The following is a 25,949-nucleotide window of genomic DNA, read 5'->3' as shown; positions in this document are numbered from 1 at the left end:
AGTTTTAATAGGATCGACTTCTTATTCTGTATCGCTGGCAAAAATTGCTGCTGCCCTCTCCTCTAGTTCTTTCTGCATCAATATCTTTCTACTATCTAGAAAAAAATAAGACTATTGGGACATATTTCACTCATAAAACAAAATACTTTTCACATAAACTGATACACAGCTATACATGGATTCAAGAAACACGAAACATAAAATCAATAATCAATTATATTGTATCAAAACAAAAAACCCGACCGAGAGTACAAGATGTAAGAGTCCAGAGAAGTGCAACATGCGGTAGCGATCACTATTTATTACGTTTAAAAATACACTTCCCAATCCGAAAACAACAGAGAGAAAAACATATAGACATAAACAAGGCAGAAAAGATACAGGAAAGAAGATACATCAAAAGCCTAGATGAAGAAAGTACCCAAGACTTATTCAAAAATAGATTGGATGAGAAGCTACAAATTCCCGCCCCTAAGAATATCGACCAGTTATATGAACATATAAAAAAATGTTTACACGAAGCAGCATTTGAAGCAATATAGGAAGAAATAAAATGTAAAAGACAACTATACCAACAATATTTAAGCTCCAAATCATTACAATACAAAATAAAATATAAAGAAAAACAAGCAGAAGCACGAAGGAAAATCTCTAAGAAGAAGAACGAGTCTTGGGAAAGAAACTGCCAACGAATAAATACTTATCTAGGAGGAACCAGAAGCACAGAAAGTTGAAAACTGATAAAAAAATTGAGAAAAGTAAAGAATAAAGAAGTAATACAGAGCATAAAACCAGAAGACTGGGAAGAGTATTTCAAAGGACTTTTGGTAGAGAATAGAGTCGAATTTCAAGAACATAGAAATCAAAACCAAGATAGAATTTCAATAGTCGGCTTGCCAATAAGATTAACAACAGAGGAAATTAAAAATATGTGTAAACAGCTGAAGAGGAACAAAGCACCCGGACCAGGGGATATACCCGGAGAATTGTTTAAGTGCGGAACGAACAAATTGTACGAATGTCTTCGACAACTATTTCAAGAATGCATAAACACAAGCGAAATCCCTACGGAATGGAAGATATCATACCTCAGTACTATACATAAAAAGGGTGATAAAAATAATTGTGGATATTAACGAGGAATAGCTGTAACCGGATCTATGAGTCGAATATATGAAACTGTTTTAAAGAAGCGAATCAAGAGAGAATACTTAGATTATAAAGCAGAATAACAAGCGGGATTTCGTACGGGTCGATCCACTATTGACCACATTTTCTCCTTATCCCAGATAATAGAAAAAAAGATGGCACTGAATCAAGAGATTCATATGTTGTTCGTCTAACTACAAAAAGCCTACGACAGCGTTCCACTGAACAAGCTGTGGCAATCAATGGGAAGCACGAATATTAATATAAAATTAATAAAAGCCGTCAAAGTGCTATACAATCAACCATAATAAAAATAAAAGCAGGGACACAAATAACAACAGGATTTATAACATCAAAAGGATTAAAGCAAGGATGATGTCTGTCCCCCACTTTATTTAAAATATACCTCGAAAGTGCTTTAAAAAGATGGAAACAAAAATGCAGGACAATCGGGATACCGCTCACAAACACTATGGTATATACGCTCAATTTTACAGACGATCAAGTAATAATGGCTTAAGATTATGGCGATTTAAACTATATGGCACAAAAATTAATGGAAGAGTATGATATATGGGGCCTAGAAGTAAATAAAAAGAAAACCGAATACCTGTGCATTGGAGTAGAAAAAAAGATCTCATATTAGACGATAACACCACGATGAAGCACTGCTGTGACTACAAATATCTAGGTATCACTATTTTACAAGATGGAACATTAGACAAAGTCATTAGAGAGAGAAATACGTCAGGGAGAAAAGCCATCGCAATGTTAAACAGCATTTTAAATGACCAATCCATCAGCAAAGGCAATAAAAAGAGGATATATGAGACTATAGTGAAGAGTAACACTTTGTACAGCTGTGAGGTATGCCCACTGAAAGAAAGAACACTGGCAACGCTGAAAGCGACGGAAATGGATTTTTGTAGAAGAGCTGCAGGAAGATCTAGAAGAGAAAGGATTACGAACGCATCAAAAAAAATAATGGGAAACAAATAAACAATCGCGGATGACCAAACAACAAAACAACTTATCTGGTTCGGACACATACAAAGAATGGATGAATACAACGAATACCGAAAGAAATATTAAAATGGTAACCAGAAGGAAAGAGAAAACGAGCTAGACCGAGAAAAAGTTGGAGCCAAGGAATAAAGAAAGAACTGAGAGAGAGGGCCATAGAAGAAGACCTATGGAACAACCGGACCAAGTGCCGATTGGAAGTTGGAAAACGGCGGAGAACGTTATAAACCGACAAGTAGTAGTAGTAAACAAAATACTAGTTTTATTGAATATATTTCCACTCACAAAAACAAATTGACAACAACAGTAACAATGCACAAATGTCCCTCTAGTAATCATCAACAAAACTACATTCACATACCAACCCATTCAACAATCATTCCACAGATCAACATCTCGAGAAAATACAGCGAGAAGACGGTTCCCAATGTTGCCGCTTACACAAATTATTCTTTTAGAATTGCTATTAAGTTCTTAAAAAGTCGGTTACGATAAAAATTCATGTAAAATGGTTTAGATAGTAACATATCTCTTTATTGGGTCCAAATAATAACACTATGTAAAATCTTCCACCTGGGATAAGGATAAGGAACGATCAACTCCTGAAGATGTCGAAGACATGGAAAACTAATATTGTAAGTCTCGGTAAACTTTGAGAGTCATACCAAGGTATTTTGTTTATTTATGAAGATAATATGCATCGATTTAAATTTGTTAAAGTTTCATGTGCCATTTTCTTGTTCAAATGACAATTTTGTTAATAGGTTTTTTGGTTAAGCTTTTTACGAAGTCTCCCAAAGCAATAATCGCCCTATCGTAAGCAAAAGCGACTAGAGATTGTGCTGTATAATGTTAGAATATTAATAACTTAAAAAGTTCATAAAAATCGACTGGAAGTAATGATCGTAAGTTATGGAAAATACATTCATTTATACTTGATTTTGTTTCAATTCCTGTTGGACTTCAAGAAAATTGGTAGAACACACCGCTTTGTTTTCTAAAAGTTTTTTAATAACATCTGTAAATCTATGCACTTATCGGTCGAGTATTACTTTTGGAATTAAATTGATTAGACTAGATTTATTTAGCTAATGATATGTTTGAGTAGTTAAAAAATTAATTTTTTAGACTACTTGGACATCATTGGTAATAGTGGAATGGGTCGATATGATTTTAGTATGCTCTTAAGTTCTTATAAAATGTTGGAACCATAACGACTTGTGTTTTCCATGTATCTGATATATAGTTAAGTCGAATAATAGTATTGGCTTAAGTTGTTAATTAACGGCTTTCTTTGAAATCTTCTGAAAATATCGTCCGTTATTAGGTCAAATCCTGGTGCTGGTGTTTATTTGAACTGATTGACTAATTTGCTCAGCAACTTCCTTATAGTTAACCAGTGAAATTTTGTTTGTATATACAGTTAGGCTTTATTTCAGCAGTGCATCAGCAACTTTGTAAGGTGTAGATCTTGCTTCAAGGTATTCTGGCTGTGGTGAATCCAAATAAAATATTTAGTATCTTTCCAAAGTCAGTATTCGATACTAACCCTTTAACGTTTTTTGGTAGCTATATATACCACCGATGACACTGTGTTACTAGCAACCAGCCTAAACGATCTGCAGGCCTTACTAGACCGAGTGAAAACTGTGAGCGTAACATACGGACTAGGCCTTAATATTAAGAAAACCAAATTAATGGTTGTCAGCCGTACAAATTTAGATCCCGGGGCACTAATGGCAGGTAGCGAAGAGATCCAGAGAGTCGACAGATTCACTTACCTCGGAACTACCCTCAACGTACAATGGGACTACGCTCAAGAGATTAGATCCAGAATTGAAATGGCACGGTCCACATTTATTAAGTTGAGATCCTTGCTGTGCTGCAGTGATCTCAGTTTGGGAACCAAGATGCGGATAGTGAGGTGCTACGTTCTTCCAGTGGATATACAGAAGGATACTAAAAATATCTTATGTGGACCATGTCACCAACGTTGAGGTCCTACAGTGCATGACAAAAGAAAAAGAAGTGCTTAATTTAATTAAACAACGTAAGCTTGAGTACCTCGGCCACGTGATGAGGAACGAAGAAAAATATCGAATTCTTCAACTCGTTATGCAGGGTAAAGTATTTGGCAGAAGAGGACTGGGACGCCGTCGTATCTCGTGGTTGAAAAATCTCCGACAATGGTTTGGGATGACCTCAGCGGAGCTGTTTCGCAGAGCAGTCAACAAAACCATGATAGCCTTGATGATCGCCAACATCCGGACCGGATAAGGCACTGAAGAATAAGAATATATACCACAAGCCATTACAGCTTATTGTGTCATTAGAGTTGAGGTGAAAACAATCCTATAGGCACAGTAGATACACTGAATGCTTACTGGTAGGTATGTATGGATACCGAAAACCTGTATGCGGCGTGGCAATCACATGCTTTTCACAAAACTGGTATGATAAGCTACCAGGCTACCTTTCTGCAACAATCTATGTAAAAAATCGTTCAATTTTATTTTTATTTTTTGCACACGTCTCATTTGGAATAAAATATTAGGAAGAAAAGGTGAGTGTCAAGTGTACTTTTTTCATTATTTTTAACTAGCAGATAATAATTCTTTAAAAGCACTATAATAGTTATTACAGGAATAAATATGTTTATCTTCAAACGTCAAATAATGATGATATTACTTATCTAACTTGATCCTGTCAAAGTTCGATGTCTCCGCCGGCAACAGTTTTTTTTCCAATTTCTTTACGGCGGAGGGAAAAATGTTGTCATGGCAACAATATGAAACATGTCACAAAGCATCAATACAAATGTCATTAACAACAATTAAACATCATTTTTATTTATAGTAATATTTAAAGTACAATTAGCTAATGAGGCATTTTCAAAATTGAAACCGTGCAAAAATGTTCCCGACTCTTGATACGCATTGGTAATTGTTGATGATACTGATGGTCGAGAACAACTTTCAGCAATCATTCCGGATGTTGGCGAATCATGAGGGTTTAAAATTTTTTGAGCATTATCGTTCTTATTTCTTATTTCGTTTAGGTTTTCCATTTTCGCAATAAATTTGCGCTTGCGGTTGCAACAACAATAAGCTGTCTTTAATAATTGCAAACAACTGTCAAACAACTGTAACCAGGGAGACGCAAATCCCACCGACGACTTAATTATTTTAATTTCTAACATCTAGACGACTTTGATAGTTGTCACAGTTAATTTCGAGTAAAAATAGCGTATGAATTGTACTATTTATGGTTGAAAAGTGCTACGTTTGAAGAAAAAATAGTATACTTTATTCGGCAAAGAAGCGACTTTTCTTGACTTGCCATCTATTACGCGCCTCTCTTCGTTCGGCGCGTAATATCGGGCGCGTCAAGAAAAGTCATGCTTCTCCGCCTCATAAAGTAATATATTATTTTTATAAGACTTCTAACCCCAAAATTAATTGTTTTTATCTATATCGGCGTACAAACAATTTTTATTTTTTAGTTTTGAAACTTATGCCAGTTATTAAACAATATTCTGGCAACAAATTTCTAGCAAAATATTTTTTAATCATTTTGAGGATTAATAATATTGAAGAATAGAGTATAAATCTTACATAAGCCACTGTATGTACCTCAGCGTGTTCGAATACGCGTGAGTATTCACATTTTACAAAAGCAAGGTGATATGTATATGTAGTAAAGTGCCACTTTAATAAAGATTAGGTATTTATGAAAATAACGCATTATCAGTCAACGTTAAAAAATAACTCTTTTATCAATTTTATAATTGTAGATATACAATGTTTATATTAGTCAAGATACTCAAAATAATTCATTTTTAATCAAAAATTCAGAAGTATATTTTTGTTTTTGAGTAATTTATTTATTAAAAAAGATAAGTACCAATTGTTTAAGTTCAATTGACCGCACATTTTTTGGAAATTGTATTAATTAACTCTAGAGAATGAACATCTTGGGAATACCAAGTATACCTATATTTAGCCTCTCTTTCTCTTTAATAACATTATGTAATTTTTCAGGCTGATACATACTTCTTACATTCCATTTTTTATCCGAGAGAATTGTGTATTTCTTTTGTTTTTTTTGCAAGGGTTTCGCATGTTAACAACCGAGGAGGCCTTGTATTTTGATGGTTGTCCTCCCCTGCCGGATTTTGGCCTCCGATTACTTTAATCAATAATGTCTCTTGCACAAATAGTGCTAGCCATTATAATTTATACTAGAGATGTCATCACGGATCTTTAATGCAGTGGTTTCTCGTTACCTTCTGCATTCTGATGCCGTTGACCACTTTCTTGGTTCTTCCGCCTTCGAGACCAATTTCTCTGTCTCAGGACAACAGAGTGTCCTTCCACTTACTAGCTCATCCGCACTAAGCCGTTGGCTAGTAAATGGTGGATTGCTTTTCTCGGCAATCCGTAATCCTTTTCGTAATAATTATGCGTGCTATATGCAGTTTTCAGATTACCACAACTGTGTATATTTTTTAATGAATCATCCTGTATTTTATTTTAGGCTTAAAACTGCTTTACTTCCTCGTTACAAGAATACAAAGTTGTTTTGTGTTATACAAGTCATTTAAAAAGTTATTACCAAATTTCAATGAAAATCGTAACAAATTCAACACTCTGTATAATTAAAGAATGGTATAACAGCAAAAATCTGTTGTCAAAATTTTTAGATGGTTGTCAAAATTCATAAAAATAATTGATCTTCTTACTACTTTTTAAATCTAATATAGTTTATAAATTTGTTTGGAATATTGGAAGAAATCACGATCCTCAGTAAGGAAAAAGCGGCAAAAGAGGGAGAGATGATTAATTTTTTCTTTGAAGGACCATGCATTTTTCGAGCTTCACTATAATAGAAATATCGTAGAAACTCTATATAGTAGAAATATCGAAGACCCAACGCCAACACCTACTATTTGATTCCACATCTAACAAGCATGCAGAGGAAAATATTCACCCTAGATAATGCGCATCCTGGCATAGCTAGGAGAGCTAGAAGAGAGATATCCCATATTTCTTCACATTGGCAAGTGGCTTTAAGGATTGATTAATTACTTATGACTTAAAGCATTTTTGGAACTGTAAACTATGTCATAAAAACTGCTAATATCTAAACAAAAAGGAGACTTTATTACAAATGATAAATAGTTTTTATGCAACTAACAAAAGGGCACAACATCTATACCACACAAAAAAGCCCTAGGAACTTCACTCCTTCACATTTTTTAATGTTGTCCGGTTATCATCCATACACGAACACATTTACGGAACGGTTAGTGGATATCTGTTATTAAGAATTAGTTTCTTTCTTTACACCACCTCTAGTACTACGTGAACATTCGAACTGATTCATCATATTGCATGGAGGGACAACTCCTGGTCTTGTGCACAAAACTTGCAGGCAGTTTTATTAAACGATCTGTCTGGTTAAACTGGGAGACAAATGTCGCAAGCATAAATTAATAGGTAGATACAGAAAAACAACAAGAAGTACAAAGAAAAATTGAGCAAATACATGTTTTCGCGTTAATAAATGACTGCAGCAATATTCCACAAAACGAGATAGATTAATTGATAAGAAACGTTCCAGGAATATTCTTTATGGATTAAAGTAAATCAGTTGTATTTAAATATTTATTTTGCATAATTTTTTTTATTTTATTTTCTAAGTAAAGATTTGTAATCTGTCCTGTTTGGACCATAATCAAATTTGATAGTTAAAATAGAGAAATTAACATGAGCGAAGAAGACCTGCCAGTGCTGATATCTTCCTTATTAAATTTAACTAAAATTAATATTAAAAAAAAATTTTCTTATATTCTAAACAATTCAGTAGCTTGGAAGTTTCAACAACAGTCTTACAAACCTTTAAAGAATGCTTGTGTGTATTATACGACCATGTTTTGCCCTTCATATTCCTAAAATTCTGTAAAAATAATATAAAAATCCATCCAAGTCAGAATCCAACTGAACTACATAATCGTCTAGAAGAGCAAGGGCGAACCCACAGGCTTTCGTTGTGTTTTCGTTCAAGGTTCGCCCTTTCTCCTTTGTAACCGTATAAACGCGGTTTTTCTGTAGTTGGTGAGAGATAGTCTTAAATATACGCGTTATTCTGAGTTTTTGAGTACCGTAGTGTGCTTGTTGTAGTTTTAATTACTCGTATTTTAAAAAAAAACCGACGTTACGGCCTTAAAGTTACAGCCTTAAAGTTGTTTTGTTTTTTTCTGATTTATTTTCAAAATGAACGCCGAGAAAATGGCAAGGTGGAAGCAAAAGAAAACGTAACAATGGCTTGTTAACGTGTGTAAAACCAAAAGAAACTGTGGTGAAGCAAACGTTTCAAGAAATACAAAGAAAACTGTATCTGCGCGCACAATCGGACTGCCATGTAAGTGTCGTAAAATGTGTTTTGAAAAGTTGGGCATGATCAATATCAATATGATTTTCAATAATTTTTGGAAAATCGGCAACTACGATAATCAAAACCAATACCTTTCCAAAAGGGGTAAGTTGGAATGATTGTAAAAAGTCTTTAATTACTGACAGAGCTGGTACGAAGCTTCGAACCATAGAATATAGTGTTTCAATAAATGGAGAAAGAAAATGTGTTTGTCGTCAGGCTTTTATTAGCATTAGTCCAGGAAATAAAATGGTTGGATATAGAAAGCAGTTGGTTAGAGATTACATTGATTCAATTGTTACCGTTTCCAATCACAATAGCAGAGCCAAAAGTCTTTTTCGAAAATATATGCCACCAATTATTGGAGTATCTATATGAAGAATATATTGAATGGCTAAAAAACACACATCCTAAAGAACAGCCTGTGATACAGTTCTACAAGCTTGTCAAATTTAAGGTGATACTTGACAAATTTGTCCACTTGCGTATAAAATTAAGTGAGAACGCATTCGGAGGAAAAGAGATACATAATGCGCTCGGCCTCTTCGCCTCGTTGGTACACTCCATACTACAAGTTTACAGAGAGTGATCTTATTTATTAATGGAACTTCTATGATATTATGTCTATATTGTATGTTATTTTGACGTTTCAATTTTTCCTTTGGAAATTTTTCTCAAAATACAAAATATTTTGTTTTTGTTACTTGGTAAAAAAATTCTTCTAATAATTATATTTTATTTTACTCATTAATATTGTTGGCGCCTTTATCAAAATCGCCCAAGTTGGATTTCGGGGCAGATCTGATTCTTTTGTTAGGCGTCGAAAATGATGTAGAAGCACCTTCTTCTATATTTTTTATTTCACGAGGGATCCGTTTTATAGTGGCTATACTTACTCTCGTTGCTAAGGAAGCACGCTCTTGAACTTTTTTAAAATCTTTAACATGCGGATTTTACATCGCGTCTCTCTGCATAAAAATAATTACATTTGCTATTACCTCCCTCGTTTGTCCAGACAAGACTTTGCCTTCTAATTTTGAATGAAAATCCATGTTTATAATTTAAAATACTTAACAATAATTATTTAAAAAATCAAATCTATTGTAATACGATATTTCTTCAACACACAGTAACTTTAAACATAAGTAAAATAAAAAATACTTTGTCGCAGACTATACAAGTACCTTGCACTTCGATGGGCCAAGAAATAATAAGGACGAATTGTGTTGTGGTCGAATGCGCATAGTAGGTGGAGCCTAATTTCAAATCGGCCAAGTATCACGTTAAATTTGGCAAGCTAATACTATCGAAATATCTTTGTCAACGAATTCAATATGATTACCTATAGCCTCCTTCCATTGATGATTGTAATACCTGTTAAATTTGATGGATTAAAGACTAGCAACCCGAATTCTCCCAGAATGACTGAATTGGATACTAAACTGAAGATTTCATTTAGCAAAGTAGAAAGCTGCTCAGAATATGATGAAAAGCTACAAAAGTAACCAGGATGAAAATATTGTAGTTGTATGTATATATTGATTTACAACAAGCATTGCCCACGCCTAAACTTACCTCCAAAGTAGAATACTACAAAAGAACAATGTGGAGTTACAACTTAGGAATCCACAACATTAAAACAGGAGCAGCCATAATGTATGTATGGGATAAAATCATCACTAAACGCGGATTGTGCGAAATATCCAGTTTTCTTGGTCACTACTTGGAGAACTTTGTTAATAAACATGTGAGAAAAGTTATAATTTTTAGTGATAACTGTGCCGGGCAAAATACGATCATAAACGTTGTTTTGCCTAACCTTTGCCACATTCATGCAAATCGCTTTGATCTTATTAAGCACGTTTTTTTAATGTCAGGGCATTCGATGGTGGGATGTGATCGAGATTTTGTTTCAATTAAATTAAAGATCAAGGACTGTAAGGTATTTTCTAAAGAACACTATATCCATTTCATTACACACACAAAAAAAAAGAACATATTCCAAGTTGTTAATGTCACGAAGGAAATGGTTAAGGATTTGAGTATTCTTTAAAAAGCAGCAACTAAATCTCAAATGTTGGGAGCTAACTTCAAGGATGGCAGAATATTCGAATTTTCAAAAGATTTTAAGATGAGCTTTAAAATTCAAATCGCATATAACACGGATATTCCTACAAACATCATACTCCAAAAGGGACAAAAGAAACTTCACGATGTAATAAATTTGAACTCGAATAGTATAGAACTTCCTCTTAAATACTAGGGTACTTTCAAGCTTACAGAAGAAAAGAAAAAGGAATTACAAGATCTTCTTGATTATGTACCCATGCCTCACAAGCGTGCTTTACAAGAAGCTGTTAATGGAGGAACTAGTACAACTGAAGTCGAAGAAACTGTAGACGATGAAAATCAAATTGAGTTTAATTGAAGCATTTTTTATGAATTTTGCAAATTATTTTACTGCTATTAGCTTCCACATACTTTGTTAACAAAACTATGTTTATTTGTGTAGAACCAAAAATATTAAACCCCTCATTTTATAAAAATATTGCAAATCTTGCAAAATCCTCTTTTAAGAACAATATAGTTTTATAGGATTAAGCCACAATTGGTTTTAATGATAATTACATTATTTAAAAAAAAACTATTTCTTTCTTTAACAAAAAATGTAATTATCATTATAGCCAATTGTGGCTAAATCCCTTAAAACTATACCTTTGTCAAACATGCTACAGATAAATAGCTTCAGAACTTATCCTTTTTTAAGTTTTGTTAACTTTTAACTACCCGCGCTGGTGTATAAAATACACCATTTCTACTAAAACAACGATAAAATCCAAATTCCGTATACCCCACTTTTTTACACTCTAAGTATGTAACCTTGGAACGATGTGTTTTTTACGTGCACACGCAGTTGCACGTCGATAGCTGTAGAGTTTGATGATTTATTTATCACTTTCTTCGTGCAACACTGGTGAATAAAATACACCGCGCGGGTAGCAATGTAAGTATAATTATTTGTTCAGTAAATTGGTGTTTTTTTTTGTTTTTTGGACATTTTCAATATTTTATTTATTTTTATTATATTTATATTTTATTTTTAGGGACAAAGTAAAAATCAGAAACCCCAACAAATTAACACAGATGGAATTAGAGGAGCTGGCTCAAGTTATTTACAATTCCGATTCGGAAGAAGAATTACCAAACGACGATGCTGATACTTCTTCTGAAGAGTACGTAGAGGAGACTGAACATAACTCAGAATCAGAAATCGAAAGTAACGACTTCCATGACGATTTAGAACATGTTGAATCTAGCAGTTACTTTATTGCAAAAGATAAACTGACTAGATGGAATAAAAATCCACTCAAGAGCAAATTTAGTAAAGTCAGCGCTAAAAATCTTGTAAAAATCTTTCCTGGCGTGAAACAAAAACCAAGGGATATTCAAAACGAAGTAGATGCTTTTATGAGAATATTCACAGATGAAATGATAGAGTACATTACTAAATGCACGAATCGACACATTACGAATGTTAAACCACAGTTTATGAGAGAACGTGATGCAAAAGACGCAACAAAAGTAGAAATGCAGGCATTTATAGGTTTGCTTTTGTTATCTGGATACAAGAAGCAAAATCATACCCACTTTTTGGAACTCTGGACAACAGATGGCACCGGCTCTGAAATTTTTCGGGTATGTATGAGCAAAAACAGGTTCTTATTTTTACTCGCAGTGATTCGATTCGATGATAAAAGTACCAGAAATGAAAGAAAAAAGGTAGATAAGTTAGCTGCAATAAGATGGGTCATAGATACATTCGTAACGAATTGCAAAGACAATTACACTCTGGGTGAATTTTTAACAATTGATGAAATGTTGATACCTTTCCGAGGGCGTTGTAGTTTTCTTCAATATCTTCCCAACAAACCCGCGAAGTATGGACTGAAACTTTTTATATTGTGTGATGCAAAAACATTTTATGTGTCAAACTTTAAAGTTTATTGTGGTAAGCAGCCCGAAGGCCCCTACAGCATGCCAAATACACCTAGTGCAATTGTGCACCATTTGTTGAACGAAGTAAAAGGTACTAATCGGAACTTGACATGTGATAACTGGTATTCAAGTTATCCGCTAGCGAAGGAATTATTGGAAGAGAAAACTACCATGATTGGGACCATGAAAAAAAATAAACGGGAAATACCGCAAGAGTTTTTACCTCATAAAAATAGACCTGTTAAATCTTCGTTATTTGGATTCCAAAAAAATGTAACATTGATTTCCTATGTACCGAAAACAAATAGAGCGGTTGTATTGATCTCAACGATGCACGAGGATGAATATATAGATCCAGTGTCGAGTAAACCTGAAATCATCTTACAATATAACGCAACCAAAGGTGGAGTTGATACTGTTGATAAAATGTGTAGCACATACTCAGTATCAAGAAGAACAAGACGATGGCCATTGTCTATATGTTTCCAACTCATGAACATCGCGGGAATCAATGGACAACTTCTCTATAATGCAACTTCTCTATAAAGCACTCTAAGTGCTTTCCTTAGGTTTGATGAAGCCATACCTCTCTGAACGCGCCAGTATTCAATCACTGTCAAGTGATATAAAAGGTTTTCTGGCGAAATATAAAAAACCAACAGAGGACAATGAGGAACCACCTGCAAAGATCAGAGCGCGGTGTTTCATTTGCGGTAGGAAAAACAATCGAGTCACAACAATTATCTGCGGAAGTTGCAATAAGTCAGTTTGCAAACAACATATGACAACAGTTGTTACATGCGATCTTTGCAAAAATGGAGAAGCAAGCAGTGAATAATACAAACTAACAGTGACACATGTGAAGTTTTCATTTTAAGAATTTACTTGTTTTCTTGAGTTATTTCTTTGATAAGATTTTGTCTTTAAAAAAAGTATTTTTTATTTATATCATTAAAAATGCATAAAAATTAAGGAATCATGTTTTTTATCCCTATACATTAATATAAATAATTCGTATGTATTGAATCTGATATTAATAAATATGGTGTATAGAATACACCGCGCGGGTAGCTGCGTGAGATTTTGGAGCGCGGGTAATTAATGGTTAATAAAATAAAACTTGTTCGCCCTTACTATTCTGTTTTAAACTTTTAGGTGCAGTTTGCCTTTACGCTTCCAAGCTCCTGAATTTACTTATGAAAATTTATCTGGTAAGTCCAAGGATTTGTGTCTCTTAAGTTTTCTCGCTTCCCTGCTGTTGTCCAGTAGGTTTACCGAACTAGAATTTTGGTGAATTTCTAACCGCTGATCACTACACTTTTTAATTTCTTCGCGCACAACACACACTATGAGATCACGATGTATGAATTCATTGGGAACGTAGTATGGTGCATTAACAATCTGCCTAAGGACCTTTGATTGAAACCTCTGCAGGATTTCAATATTGGATTCACTTGCACACCTCCACAGTTGAATGCCATAGGTCCAGATTGGTTTTGGAATTATTTATATACACTACTATATACTAATATTCACAAGATATTGTATATTTCTAATCATACACTACTAATTTATTTTCTAGTACTTAATAGTTTAGATCTTCTTCCAAGTAGCCAGTAAAGTTGTCTTAATTTTAATCCAAGTTGGTTTCGTTTATTGTGTGGTTTTTTCAAGTAAGTCTTCTATCAAGATGAACACCAAGGTATTGTGCACTATTGGATTGCGGTGCTTAAACTAAAATACACATAAAATGTTTAACATAATTTACAGATTACTCAGTAACTGTATAAAAGTGATATTTGAGCATTTCAACTTTGCTCTACCTTTCATTTTACACATCTAACCACTTAAAAGTACTTAAGTAGTTAAGTAGTCAAATATAAGTATTAAAATTAGGTCATAATTTTTATCTTGCCAATTGCCGTCAATCAACAATCTTAATATTTTGGATAAAAATATGTATATAAGAGCATTTACAATCTGATCTTCGAGTAACATAATCAAAACTCAAGATGAAACTTTTAGTTCTTATTGCCTCTTTGGGATATGGTAAGAATACAGTTATCATTATAAATTCAGTGTTTTTAACGAGTGATTAGCATTAGTGCGGTCATCCACTGTGAAACGTGTATAACGCTGCAGGCAAAACTGAACGGTATAGCCACCTGTGCAGGCGACCGGAGAAGAACAGAAATTCAATATTTTCTACCTGCACAGGCTTGTTGACCGGAACGTGTACGTGAGTCTCCACGGTTCGCCTGTGCAGGTTTTGACTGGCTTATCGCGTCAGTGGTCATATTTAGTTTTACATACAATAATTGCTAATTGGTGAGACATATATGTGTGATCATGTCAATCGGAAACGAAATGAAATTATTCAAGAATTTATTGAGATCTACAAATCTAAACCCTGTCTGTGGCAGGTTAAAAATAAAGAATACCATGATATAGAAAAAAGAGAGGTGGCGTATGAAAGACTTGTGGTCAAATTAAAAGAAGTGGAACCTGATGCCAAAAAAAATCAGCAGTAAAAAAATTCACAGTTTAAGAATGTTCTTGAAATCGGAAGTTTCAATAGACAGCTTATATGTATAAAAATTTTGGTACTAGGATTTATTCGATTTCGACACACAAGGTACTGCTGGTGCATCTGTGTCGCATTATTATTATTATTTATTAAATATTGCCCAAGTACGTTCGCCATCAGAAAATCTTTAGGAGCATTTCGTCAAAAATTTCGACTATCCAGCAAATAGCACGGGTCATTTTGTCTCCTGCTCTGTAGCTATGAGAGCAAAAGTACTTCTGCAAGATTTAGTAAAAGAACTGTGTTCGATATCTGGCTTTTATTTGTAAATAAATGATATCTGTGGAACTACTGTTTTCTTCTTTTACCATATTCAATTTTGTTTCAGTCCTTGCTGCCTCTTTTGGTCGCTCTCCTGACATCGTGCCCATCCCTGACGGTTTAAGTGGAGAGGGCATCACCACCACATACTGGGATTGTTGTGCTCCCTCGTGCTCCTGGTACCCCTTTGTTAAAACTAAGAACGGCATTCCTGACCAGACCTGTCAAATCGATGGTGTTACGAACAGCACTACGGAAGATAATGGACATTCAGGATGTAGAGAAGGGGGAGTTGCTTACACATGCAAGTAAATACTATTTGTATATAATAGCGAAAGTGTTAGAGATGCATCTAATGATCCCTAATATCAAGATTTTTTACACGGGTCTAATAATAAACTTTTATAACTTTATTTAAAAGAATAGAGAGTAGTAGGTCATAAACCATTTTCTAGTTGAGATTAGTGACCTTTAAAATAATACCAGGTCCATTTTCACTTAGAGGGATAGAACACTATGTAGACTTAATGTTTTGTTCCTCTACACATGTGAATTACCACCGCACATAGTTTGACGACAGGTAGACTGTTAGTGATCTAATAATAGTACTTTTATCATTTATGGTGTGTTTATAGTTGTAATAATAAGAATATTGTACCATAATTTTCGAGGAACAAATATTCTTGAACTACTGAAAAGTTCTTCGAATTCTTCTACTGCATTTGCAGGTAAGCTACCATTTTTGCTAATTATTTTTAAATTATTAAAAAACATAACCTTAAAAAGTTAATGTTGTGATTTAGTACCAACCTTAGACTAGCAATATTATAAAATATATTCTACAACCAATATTATAAGCCTAGTTTTATTTCAAAATAATACACCAAGCAATGATGTTTTAACTGGCCTATTATTAGAGATGCCTTGAGTTTGGATGAAGAAGATTAGGGCCGCCGCTACCATGTGTGCCAAGTGTGCATCGCACACGGGCGGCCAACAATATGGGCGGCCAAAAGCAGTCCACTGATGATAATACTTTTTTAAAACGAAAATAAATTCAAATAATTAAATAGCAATGATTCAGATAATTCTGTAAACTCTAATATTCCAAACAATAATAATTATTCAGTACGTGATAATACTCAAATGCGTTTCATTTATCATGTATACTTCTTTTTTTCATCCTAATCTAAAAAAAGTGTCAGAAAATATTATTTATTGTATGAACTGCCGCCCTTTTGCAGGTACAGTCATAAATCAGTTTCGGGAATACTTTTTAATTCAAAGCGGCTGGCGGCTTTCGGACTTCAGTTATTTGGGATTTCACACGTAGATACTTTACAAGAATTTAGGCAAGTGGTTGTAAAGTTTCTGTTATAATATTGTTCCTATGGTTATGTTTATAGATGGGTTATTATATCTTACGTTCAGTCTTAGTTGAGAATTCGATGAATTTAGACAGGCTTTTGATAAACGATTTTGTTTGTAAAATATGGTAGTGTACCCGTTTCTTTTGCACAATAGGTACTGTATTTCGAAGTAACGTCGAGATCAGAGCAATTTTATTCGTATACGGGTTACGGCTACATATTATTTGGAGAAACATTATTTGGACAACTTATTTGAAGTGTTTTTGAATTTATTTTGTTAAATTCGCCCGGCTTCGTTCTTAAGTGATAATTTTAAAATGTCCGAAAGAAAAAGAAAACGACTTTCAGGCTTTCAATATAGAAAAATAAAAGAGGCAAAAACTGAGGAGAAAAAAAACTTGCAAAGCGGTGCGCTGGAATTATTTTTGATGAAAAACATACATGAAAATATAGAAGACTCGGATATAAATTTAGGACTTTCAACTTCAAGCGAAGTCCAAAGCATAGAAAAAAGTACCAAACAATTGAATATTCCTGCGGATAGAGACGGGAGATTTGATGACAATGATAGCGATAGTGGGAGTGCTGATGCTGAAACGCCTGAACCTGAAACCACCAACCAAGACAGAACAATTAATGTTCCAGTTAATCTGGATTGCAGTGTAGGAAGCTCCAGCATATACTTGGTTTCAGATGATCCCGGAAAATGGCCTGCAAATATGAATCCGGTTGCAAATGTGCAACCGATTTATATGAAGAAATTAAAGCTATTCAACCATTTTTTTCCGCAGAAAAAAGGCCTAGTGATATTCTTGAATATATTTACGAAAATAATCTTGTATCAACATTTCCCAACTTAACTATAATAGTACGTATATTCCTAACTCTACCTTTTACTGTAGCTACGGGTGAGCGGTCGTTTTCAAAACTTAAGATTATTAAAAACTATTTGCGATCCTCAATGAAGCAAGATTATCTATAGAACATGAAGATTGTGCGACATTGGACATTGTCAAGAAGTTTTCCGAGACGAAAGCCCGAAAAGTCTTTCACCTATTCACGGTTTATTTTAATTAAATGGACGTTTAAATTAGGATATTAGGATATACATATTCTGGACGTTGAAACATGGTTATTAAATTAGGATATAGGGCGTTTAAATTAGGATATTAGGATATAAATTAGGATATACATTAGGATAATATATGGACGTTGGATCATGGAGATTAGTCTATATATTCAAGTAAGTATTTATCTATTTACAAATTATTATTGTTATATTATGCATCTTCTGTATATTATGTATGTATGTCTGGAAGGGGGGCGGCAAATATTAAGTGGCACACGGGCGGCCAATACCTTAGCGGCGGCCCTGAAGAAGATAAGTCTCATATAGACAAAAGTTATGATGAATTACTCGTGGTGGAAATGAAATCGGATCTGCATTACTGAAATGGGCAGATACCGTCGTTCATGGCAGTGAGATAGAAGAAATCATAGATACTATCGTCGGTACGGCCACAATAAAAATGTTAGCATTATTATGTGTTTCTTTTGGATACTCAAAGAGTATCCTCAAGTAAAAATCATTCTATATAAGTCTCGGTAGAATATCAGTTCGATTTTCAACAATATCTTCACGATTTGTTGTTTCAATAAATGAAAATAAATAACCAAAATGTTTATGATAAAAATAATCCAATAAAAGAAAATCCATGATGAACGGAATTCTGTGGGACCAAACAATATCTAAAGCGAACAAACAACTCATATACAACACCATACTTAAAAGTGTAATCACATATGGCAGCAAAGTTTGGCAAATGAAACAAAGAACAGAGAAACTGTTACTAGCAACAGAAATGGACTTCTGGAGAAGAGCAGCAGGCAAATCAAGAAGAGATCGGATACCAAATGAGAGAATACGAGAAATGATGGGAGTCAAGCATACAATAGTTGATGACATAAAAACAAAACAGTTAATATGGTACGGCCATGTACAGAGAATTCCAGATGACAGGATTCCAAAACAGATTTTGACGTGGACACCACAAGGGAGAAGGAAAAGAGGAAGATAATAGAGTAAATAGACAATAAAATAGAGTTTCCATATAACTATACTAGAAAAGTTCACAAAGTACTTACAATCCAATGTTATTAATGTTTGATATGGTTATACTTTAATAACATAAACACAATTAAAAAAAACACAGCTATAAGGATTCGAAATATCTAAGAAAAACAAACTACAAACTTCTATGTATAACTACCAAAGTAAATCTCTGGTAAATATCTGTAACGAAATTAATAAAAAAACGAAATTATATCCAACAGAAAGAAAATTCCTATAAACGAAACTCACATTATATTAGAAAATACAACCAAACAATACAAATATTTAAATTAATATACAAATCGTAAACCAACTGTTTCTATTTTCCTTTTTTACCTAGTTTATACATTTTAAAGATAGGTTCGTTATCGACTAATAACAAAAAGCAGTAATTTTAGACGTCTAACCTTCAAAATATTCTTTGAACCAAATACAATGAATCACATACTTGGGTTTAATTAGTTGACAACAAAACATATAAAAAGCATAATAGATGATATCAGTAAGTAATTGGTCAAGTAAATAACCAATTAGATGCTGTAAATTGACTTATTTACATGAAATAGGTGGATCATTTAATGAATCATTATCACTCAGAAGTTTCTACTAAAGGATCACACCCACATGGAGGCGGACACTGTCCATGCGCTGATAGACTGAAAGAGAAAAAATTTTAAATTAGAAATAAAATATAAATTAAAATTTCTATTTTAACGCCCTACGACTGGCAGCAGTTACTCAGACAAACCTCAATGAAATATACTGTACATAATATGGAACTAGATTTTAAAAATCCGCCTTTGATTAATATAAAAAGGGAAATTAACAAATAACAAGTTCTCCTACCAAACTGTGTTTAACTACAAGTTAAATAAGACAGCATGGGAACATTGTTTCTGAAAAGCAATTTCCATGATGAAAACCAGGAGATTGACCTTGTTAGGTTTCGAAGACGACACCTTACCTTGCCAAAAGATTTGCAACTGGTATCACAAAGTTCAATACCCATATCACAACAAATGTATAATGATCTATTGCCATTACTGCAATCTGTTCCTAAATTTTGCCATGATTTTTTTAAAAACTTAAAGCATACTAGTAATACTAATAGTGACTATCCAGAAGGAGACTTACTTGAGGATGACTGAGTGGTTTGTACCATTTTGGTTAAATACACAGATGTATTATTTGTATTTGTAAAGGTGAATTGTATAGTTAAATAAATTTAGTAAGTCATATGGTATTGTAGTTGTTATTGAATACCCCAAACTAAGTCCAACATTACAATAACTTTATTTATTAGAGGGATATAACACCATCGCCACTAAAACGGTTAAAAAACACAGAAAAAAATTTGTTTTTTAATTATAACAAATGCATTATGACATTTTGTTGGATTGAGAATCTATACTCATTCGTTTTATTCTATCTGCATGACAGTTTTCAATGATATAGTCGATTTTTCCTACCACTGTCTTAGATTTTGCAGCCATTATGTTCTACTAGATGCAAAAGTTTGTATTTTTCAGCTTGTCTCTTAAAGTATGTGACCACAGTATTCCAGCTTACGTTATATTAATTATATCGACCAGGTCTGATGTTAACCAGCCGTCTATAATCTTTTCATTTCTAAATGTTCATTCTCATCATTCTCATGATTCAGCCTTCATTTATTACGTCCACTGCTGGATATAGATCTCCTTTAAACTCCTCCATTCTTCACGATTTTGTGCTCTTTGTTGCCAATTTTTGGGGAAACGCCTGATGTCATCAGCCTAACGTGAAGGTGGTCTTCCTCTACTACGTTTGTCCGCCCTTGAGCTCCACTTTGTAATTTTGCTCGTCCATCGTAAGTCGTGTATTCTCGCTACAAGGCCTGCCCAGTTCCATTTCAGTTCTGCTATGCGTTCAACATCAGCAATACTCGTCTAAATGTTTATTCTGAATCTTACTAATTACTCCAATATTATAATTTACCACACAATGCGACTAAAATCCACATTTTCTATGCCTAACAAGAATTTTGTCTACTTAACCGCCGAATCTGCCACACATGATATGGTACATGTCTTTAATTAAGAGCAAAGCCTGGTTATGTATTTCCTCATTGATCTCTAGATCGGGAATCCTTAAACTGACACTAATTAGATACCATGTGACATGTCAATTTTGTTCTTGTTCCATAGTTTAGGTGGATTCGATGGAAATATTATTGAAATAATGATCGCAAACAAAAAAAACGTATCTAATATGGAGATAGTGACAGTTTTTACAGTGTTACAAACTCCTAAAAAATACCCCTAAGATCAAGATATTTTTCGTGAACTTTTGCAATATTTTAATGTCCATTCAGCTGTATTAATTAGTACGGAAAATTTTATTTTTAGTAACCAACAACCTTACGTCGTAAATGAGACCCTGGCATTCGGTTGGTCGGCTGCTTCTTTCCAAGGTGGCATAGACACTTCCAACTGTTGTCACTGTATGTTATTGTCTTTCAAGGACCAGTTAGCTGGAAAACAGATGTTGGTCCAAATTGTTAACACTGGTAAGTAAAGCATTTTAAGTATAAATTACATACAAATATATCCATATACATATAATATTCTTTCCAATTCGACCATTGGAAGTCTTGCAATAACAGGATGTGAATACTTTTTATCACACGGTATGATATTTAAATAAAATTAAATAAAATTAAATACAATTAAATAAAATTAAATAAAATTAAATAAAATTAAATAAAATTAAATAAAATTAAATAAAATTAAATAAAATTAAATAAAATTAAATAAAATTAAATAAAATTAAATAAAATTAAATAAAATTAAATAAAATTAAATAAAATTAAATAAAATTAAATAAAATTAAATACAATTAATTAAAATTCAATCAAATTAAATAAATTTAAATAAAATTAAATAACATTAAATAAAATTTAACAAAATCAAATAAAATTAACTAAAATAAATAAAATTCATTAAAATACATGACTATAGGTTCTACACGCCATGGTTTTCCCTGGTTTAGGCTTTAAGCCTCTTCAAGGAATGGTTGCTCCTCTTTTTTGCGGGGATAGGTGGGTGTGATAAACGCCACAATTGATTTTGTGCGAAGAGCTGAGGTTCAGAAGGTGGCGTTTGTGTAAAGAAATTTTTGGTCAGCCAGACAAGCCAAGGAGAGGTACTTTAAGTGTTACCAGCCATGCTGGGAACGGCTCTTAATTAGCGTTTTTGGCTTACAGTTGTTAACTGCCATAATTTTGGGGGATTTCTTCTAGGACGTCGAAATACTCATCAGGAAGTTCGTTTCCAGTGTTGTGTCGAAGTTTTGCTGGAAGAAATGAAACTTTTCTATAGGAAGTCCTGGTAGTATTTTCCGTCGGCGGTGGCAAGGATTTTTGAGTGTTTGCTTGGCTTGGTTGTTTGAGCCAGCTATAGTGCCGAGGACATATCTCTTGCTGATGGTTCGAATTATGTCCTTAATCGGTGTTATGTTAGCTATTTGGTGGATTAGTGCTGACGGATAGTCTCTGCGGTTCCTCATGCAAAATATGGGGATATTCCTGTCGGTGGCCAAATGGTGTTAATTTGGTGTGCAATAGTGTTTTATTTGACGTGATGCTCAGTTTACCAGATAACGCTTCCAGGAGTTTTCCCTTTCTCTTACTCTGTCTAGGGTGTTTTATATGTCGGTCTTCCAGTTGAGAGTTTCTGAATTCGAGGTTTTCTCCAAAGAGGGTTATCTGGCCATGAGCATTACGGCATATGCAGTGAGGAGCGCAGTATCGTCAGCACATAGCAACAGAGACTTCGATCTACATTGAGGGTGGAGAATGTCACTGCTGTAGGCTGTGTACAATATTGGAGCTAGAATTGAGCCCTGGGAGACTCCAGCTTATGAAGTAAATGGTGTGGATAGCGCGTTGGCAACTTTGATCCTAATAGTTCGATTTGACAGATAATAATCTATTATTATAATAAAACTTGTAGGCAGTCAAGCAAGGTAGAGTTTTTTAATCAGACCGGTATGCCAGACTTAATTGAAAGCTTTCTGGGCGTCTAGGAGGATGTCTATGACGTATCTGTTCCCATTAATTGATTGCGATATGAAAATTGCTGCTTTAATCAATGCATTTTGAGTTGAATGTTTAGTTCTGAATCCGAATTGAAAGTTTGGAATGTCAAAGTGAGCGTCCAAAAATTCTACGAGTCTCTACTTGAGGATGCTCTCGTAGACTTTACCTAGGGTGCTTATTAGCGAAATAGGTCTATACGATTCAGGCTTGGTTAGGGATTTCCCTTGTTTGGGAATTATGACTGCGCTGGCCACCTTTCATGAGGTTGGAAAGTAGCTAAGCATAAGACATGCATTGATTATATTAGTAGGCAGCAGGATTATATTCTCTGGAAGTTTTCTGAGGCATCTGTGGATGCCATCTGATATTTTTTCTCAAGTTACACATCTGCCTGACGGTGTCCTCTAAGACAAGAGCATCGAATGAGGATGGGGATGGGCCCCATGTGAGCCTGAGCATAGTAGAATATATGGGGGAATACCAACCCTTCTCGGGGGTAAATTTTTTTATTAAAACAATGAACATATAAAAAAATCTTAACCAACTTACTACTTTTCCATATGTTTTTTTCTGAAAGTCAATATTTTTCGGCTTATTCGACAGTGAAAATGTAAATTTTTTAACCAAAAAAAAAAGTTTTTTCCAAATTACTCAAAAAGTATTTCACCAAAAAATATTCGCATAGAGAACGCTGTCTATAAAAAAACAAAAAGAATAGTGAGTTTATGGTATCTGTAGATCAATAGAAGCTGAGAAATAGCTTATTGTAAGTTGGTTCTTCCTTGTTGAAAGCCAAATTTGAAAGTTTTAACATGAAATATAAAGAAACGAATGCATTTTTTGTGAAAACTCTAAAATATAAATAGAATCCTTTTTGTAGTTCTTGAAAAATTTTAAGTTTTGTTTTTTATAAAAGTCTTGACCACTAATCCTAAGGGAGTTCAGATAAAAATAAGAGTGCTCTGTATTTTTATCGGCGACAAAAAAAGTGAAAATCATCCCCTAGATACCACCTTAATTTCTAATAAATTTTTGATACTGCCAGTTAAAATTTTTATTGCAAGTAACAATTCATGTGAAAGATAATATTTAGACAATAATTTTATTTTGTACCATAGGATCTAACTTGACTGAAAACCAATTCGATCTCCAAATTCCCGGAGGTGGTGTCGGTATCTTCAATCGTGGATGCATGACCCAATGGGGAACTGGCGAAGACGGTTGGGGTAGAAGATATGGAGGTGTTTCAACCATTGAAGAATGTACTCTACTACCAGAAGTTTTGCAACCTGGATGCAGATTTAGGTTCCAGTTCTTGGAAGGCGTGGACAAACCTAAAGTGAGCTTTCAAGAAGTCAAATGCCCTGTCGAGCTTGTTGCTGTTTCTGCTTGTGGAGATTTGGACTAAGCTGATTTTTTTTTAAAGATGTTCTGTCAACGGTGTACTTTTCGATGAAAATATATACACTTTTACTAATAGTTAAAGTTTATTTATTTCTATTAAATTGCCAGTAATATTGCAAAACCACAGTTTATATAAAAAATTCTTGAAAAATAAAAATACCTACTTTAGCTATCGAGAAAAAGTTATTAAAAATTTGTTTTAATTTAACATCTAGTTACGTTTGCCGTGATAAAAGACAAAACCTTTTTTAGTATACTTCTTGAGTTATTAAAGGCATTTATTAAAGTTCAACATCACAAATTAATGAAAACACTATAAATACAGTATATAACTATCCAATCCAATGATTCTACAGACAAATTGAAGCGAGCAATTTAATTAAACCCGGTCTGTAATACATGTTCACATCTTAGAATTACGTTCGGGTGTAACAATTCATTGGAGCAAGGTGTATTAATTCGTGTAAAACAGGAAACACTCTACCTCACTCCAATGCTCCAGAACATCCCTTTCCCCCCTATATGCACGCACTCTGATGCGCGATAGGGGCACAACTATCAGCCAAATGCTCTTCATGTTTTAGTCGTGGATAATAGAACTTCAACGTGGTTTCCTAACCGATTCAAATCCATGCCAGAGTTAAGCACTTTAGTCCTGTATCCTCTTGTGACTTATCCACGAAACTGAAATTGTTTGCTTGGGTGTCAAGCCTCCACTCTGAGCTGCGCCCAGTTCGTTAACTTGGTGCTTAAGGAGTTGGGCACTATGTGTGCCCAGGTTTTTTGGTTTTTTGATTTTTTTTATCCGGGGCCGTTTTTTATATTTTTTATAAATTTTTTTTAATAGGATGTCCTGAAAAGTAAAATATTATTTACTGGGGCCTACGTAGTGTTATTGTACTTGTTTGATAGAGCTACGTACTATCCTATCCTCTTTCTTTTAGTTACAGACACCATGAAGGTGAATTTAAATCAAAGCGAATACAAACTAATGAACGAAGGAATGAATTAGTCAGTGTTTGCTTGGTTATTCGTTCTCTACAAAGTAGGATCGTTTACATTGCAGCGAACGCATTCGTTGATGGTCCGTCCGCAATGTCGGATATGAAGATGTAATCATTAGCGCTGCTAGTTTTAAAGATACTACAGGACTTTATGAAAAAAAGGAAGAAGAGAGTGTAGTGTTCAAATTTGTTACAAAAGAAAAAAAAAAGATGACGCCTTATGAAATTACAAATTTTTGTAAAATGTCTATGGATGATTTTAAAACGAAATTTAAAAGCAAACCACGTAGAATTATAAATTGTGTCAGTCCCACAATCTGACTTTTTTAAAGAAATTTTAAAGCCCTTTTTGTCTTATTCGTCTAAAAATGACGCCAGAAACAAAGTAATCTTTTTTTTCTTCAGAGACGTCAAAATTTATGCCAGTAGAAATTTTGTTCCAAGCAACTGTTTTTGTCCATTCAGTATTGCAAAATTGTTTAAGCATTCAAGTTCTCAGTACTCAAACAGTCCTTTAAACTCATTTTGC

At 33.9% G+C, this 25,949-nt stretch overlaps 1 protein-coding gene across 1 annotated transcript; it reads left to right on the top strand.

The window, feature by feature from the left end:
- The first annotated feature begins 14,532 nt into the window (after positions 1–14,532).
- LOC140449954 (endoglucanase-like) lies at positions 14,533–24,491 on the top strand. Its single transcript, XM_072543372.1, has 4 exons — positions 14,533–14,652; positions 15,519–15,759; positions 21,322–21,482; positions 24,131–24,491. The coding sequence occupies exons 1-4, from the start codon at positions 14,616–14,618 to the stop codon at positions 24,418–24,420; spliced, it is 729 nt and encodes a 242-aa protein (XP_072399473.1). The 5' UTR covers positions 14,533–14,615; the 3' UTR covers positions 24,421–24,491.
- Positions 24,492–25,949: the final 1,458 nt, after the last annotated feature.

Source organism: Diabrotica undecimpunctata, chromosome 9 (genome assembly GCF_040954645.1).
Source record: "Diabrotica undecimpunctata isolate CICGRU chromosome 9, icDiaUnde3, whole genome shotgun sequence".
In the NCBI taxonomy this organism is placed as follows: domain Eukaryota; kingdom Metazoa; phylum Arthropoda; class Insecta; order Coleoptera; family Chrysomelidae; genus Diabrotica; species Diabrotica undecimpunctata.
This window is presented reverse-complemented; position numbering and strand designations above follow the sequence as displayed.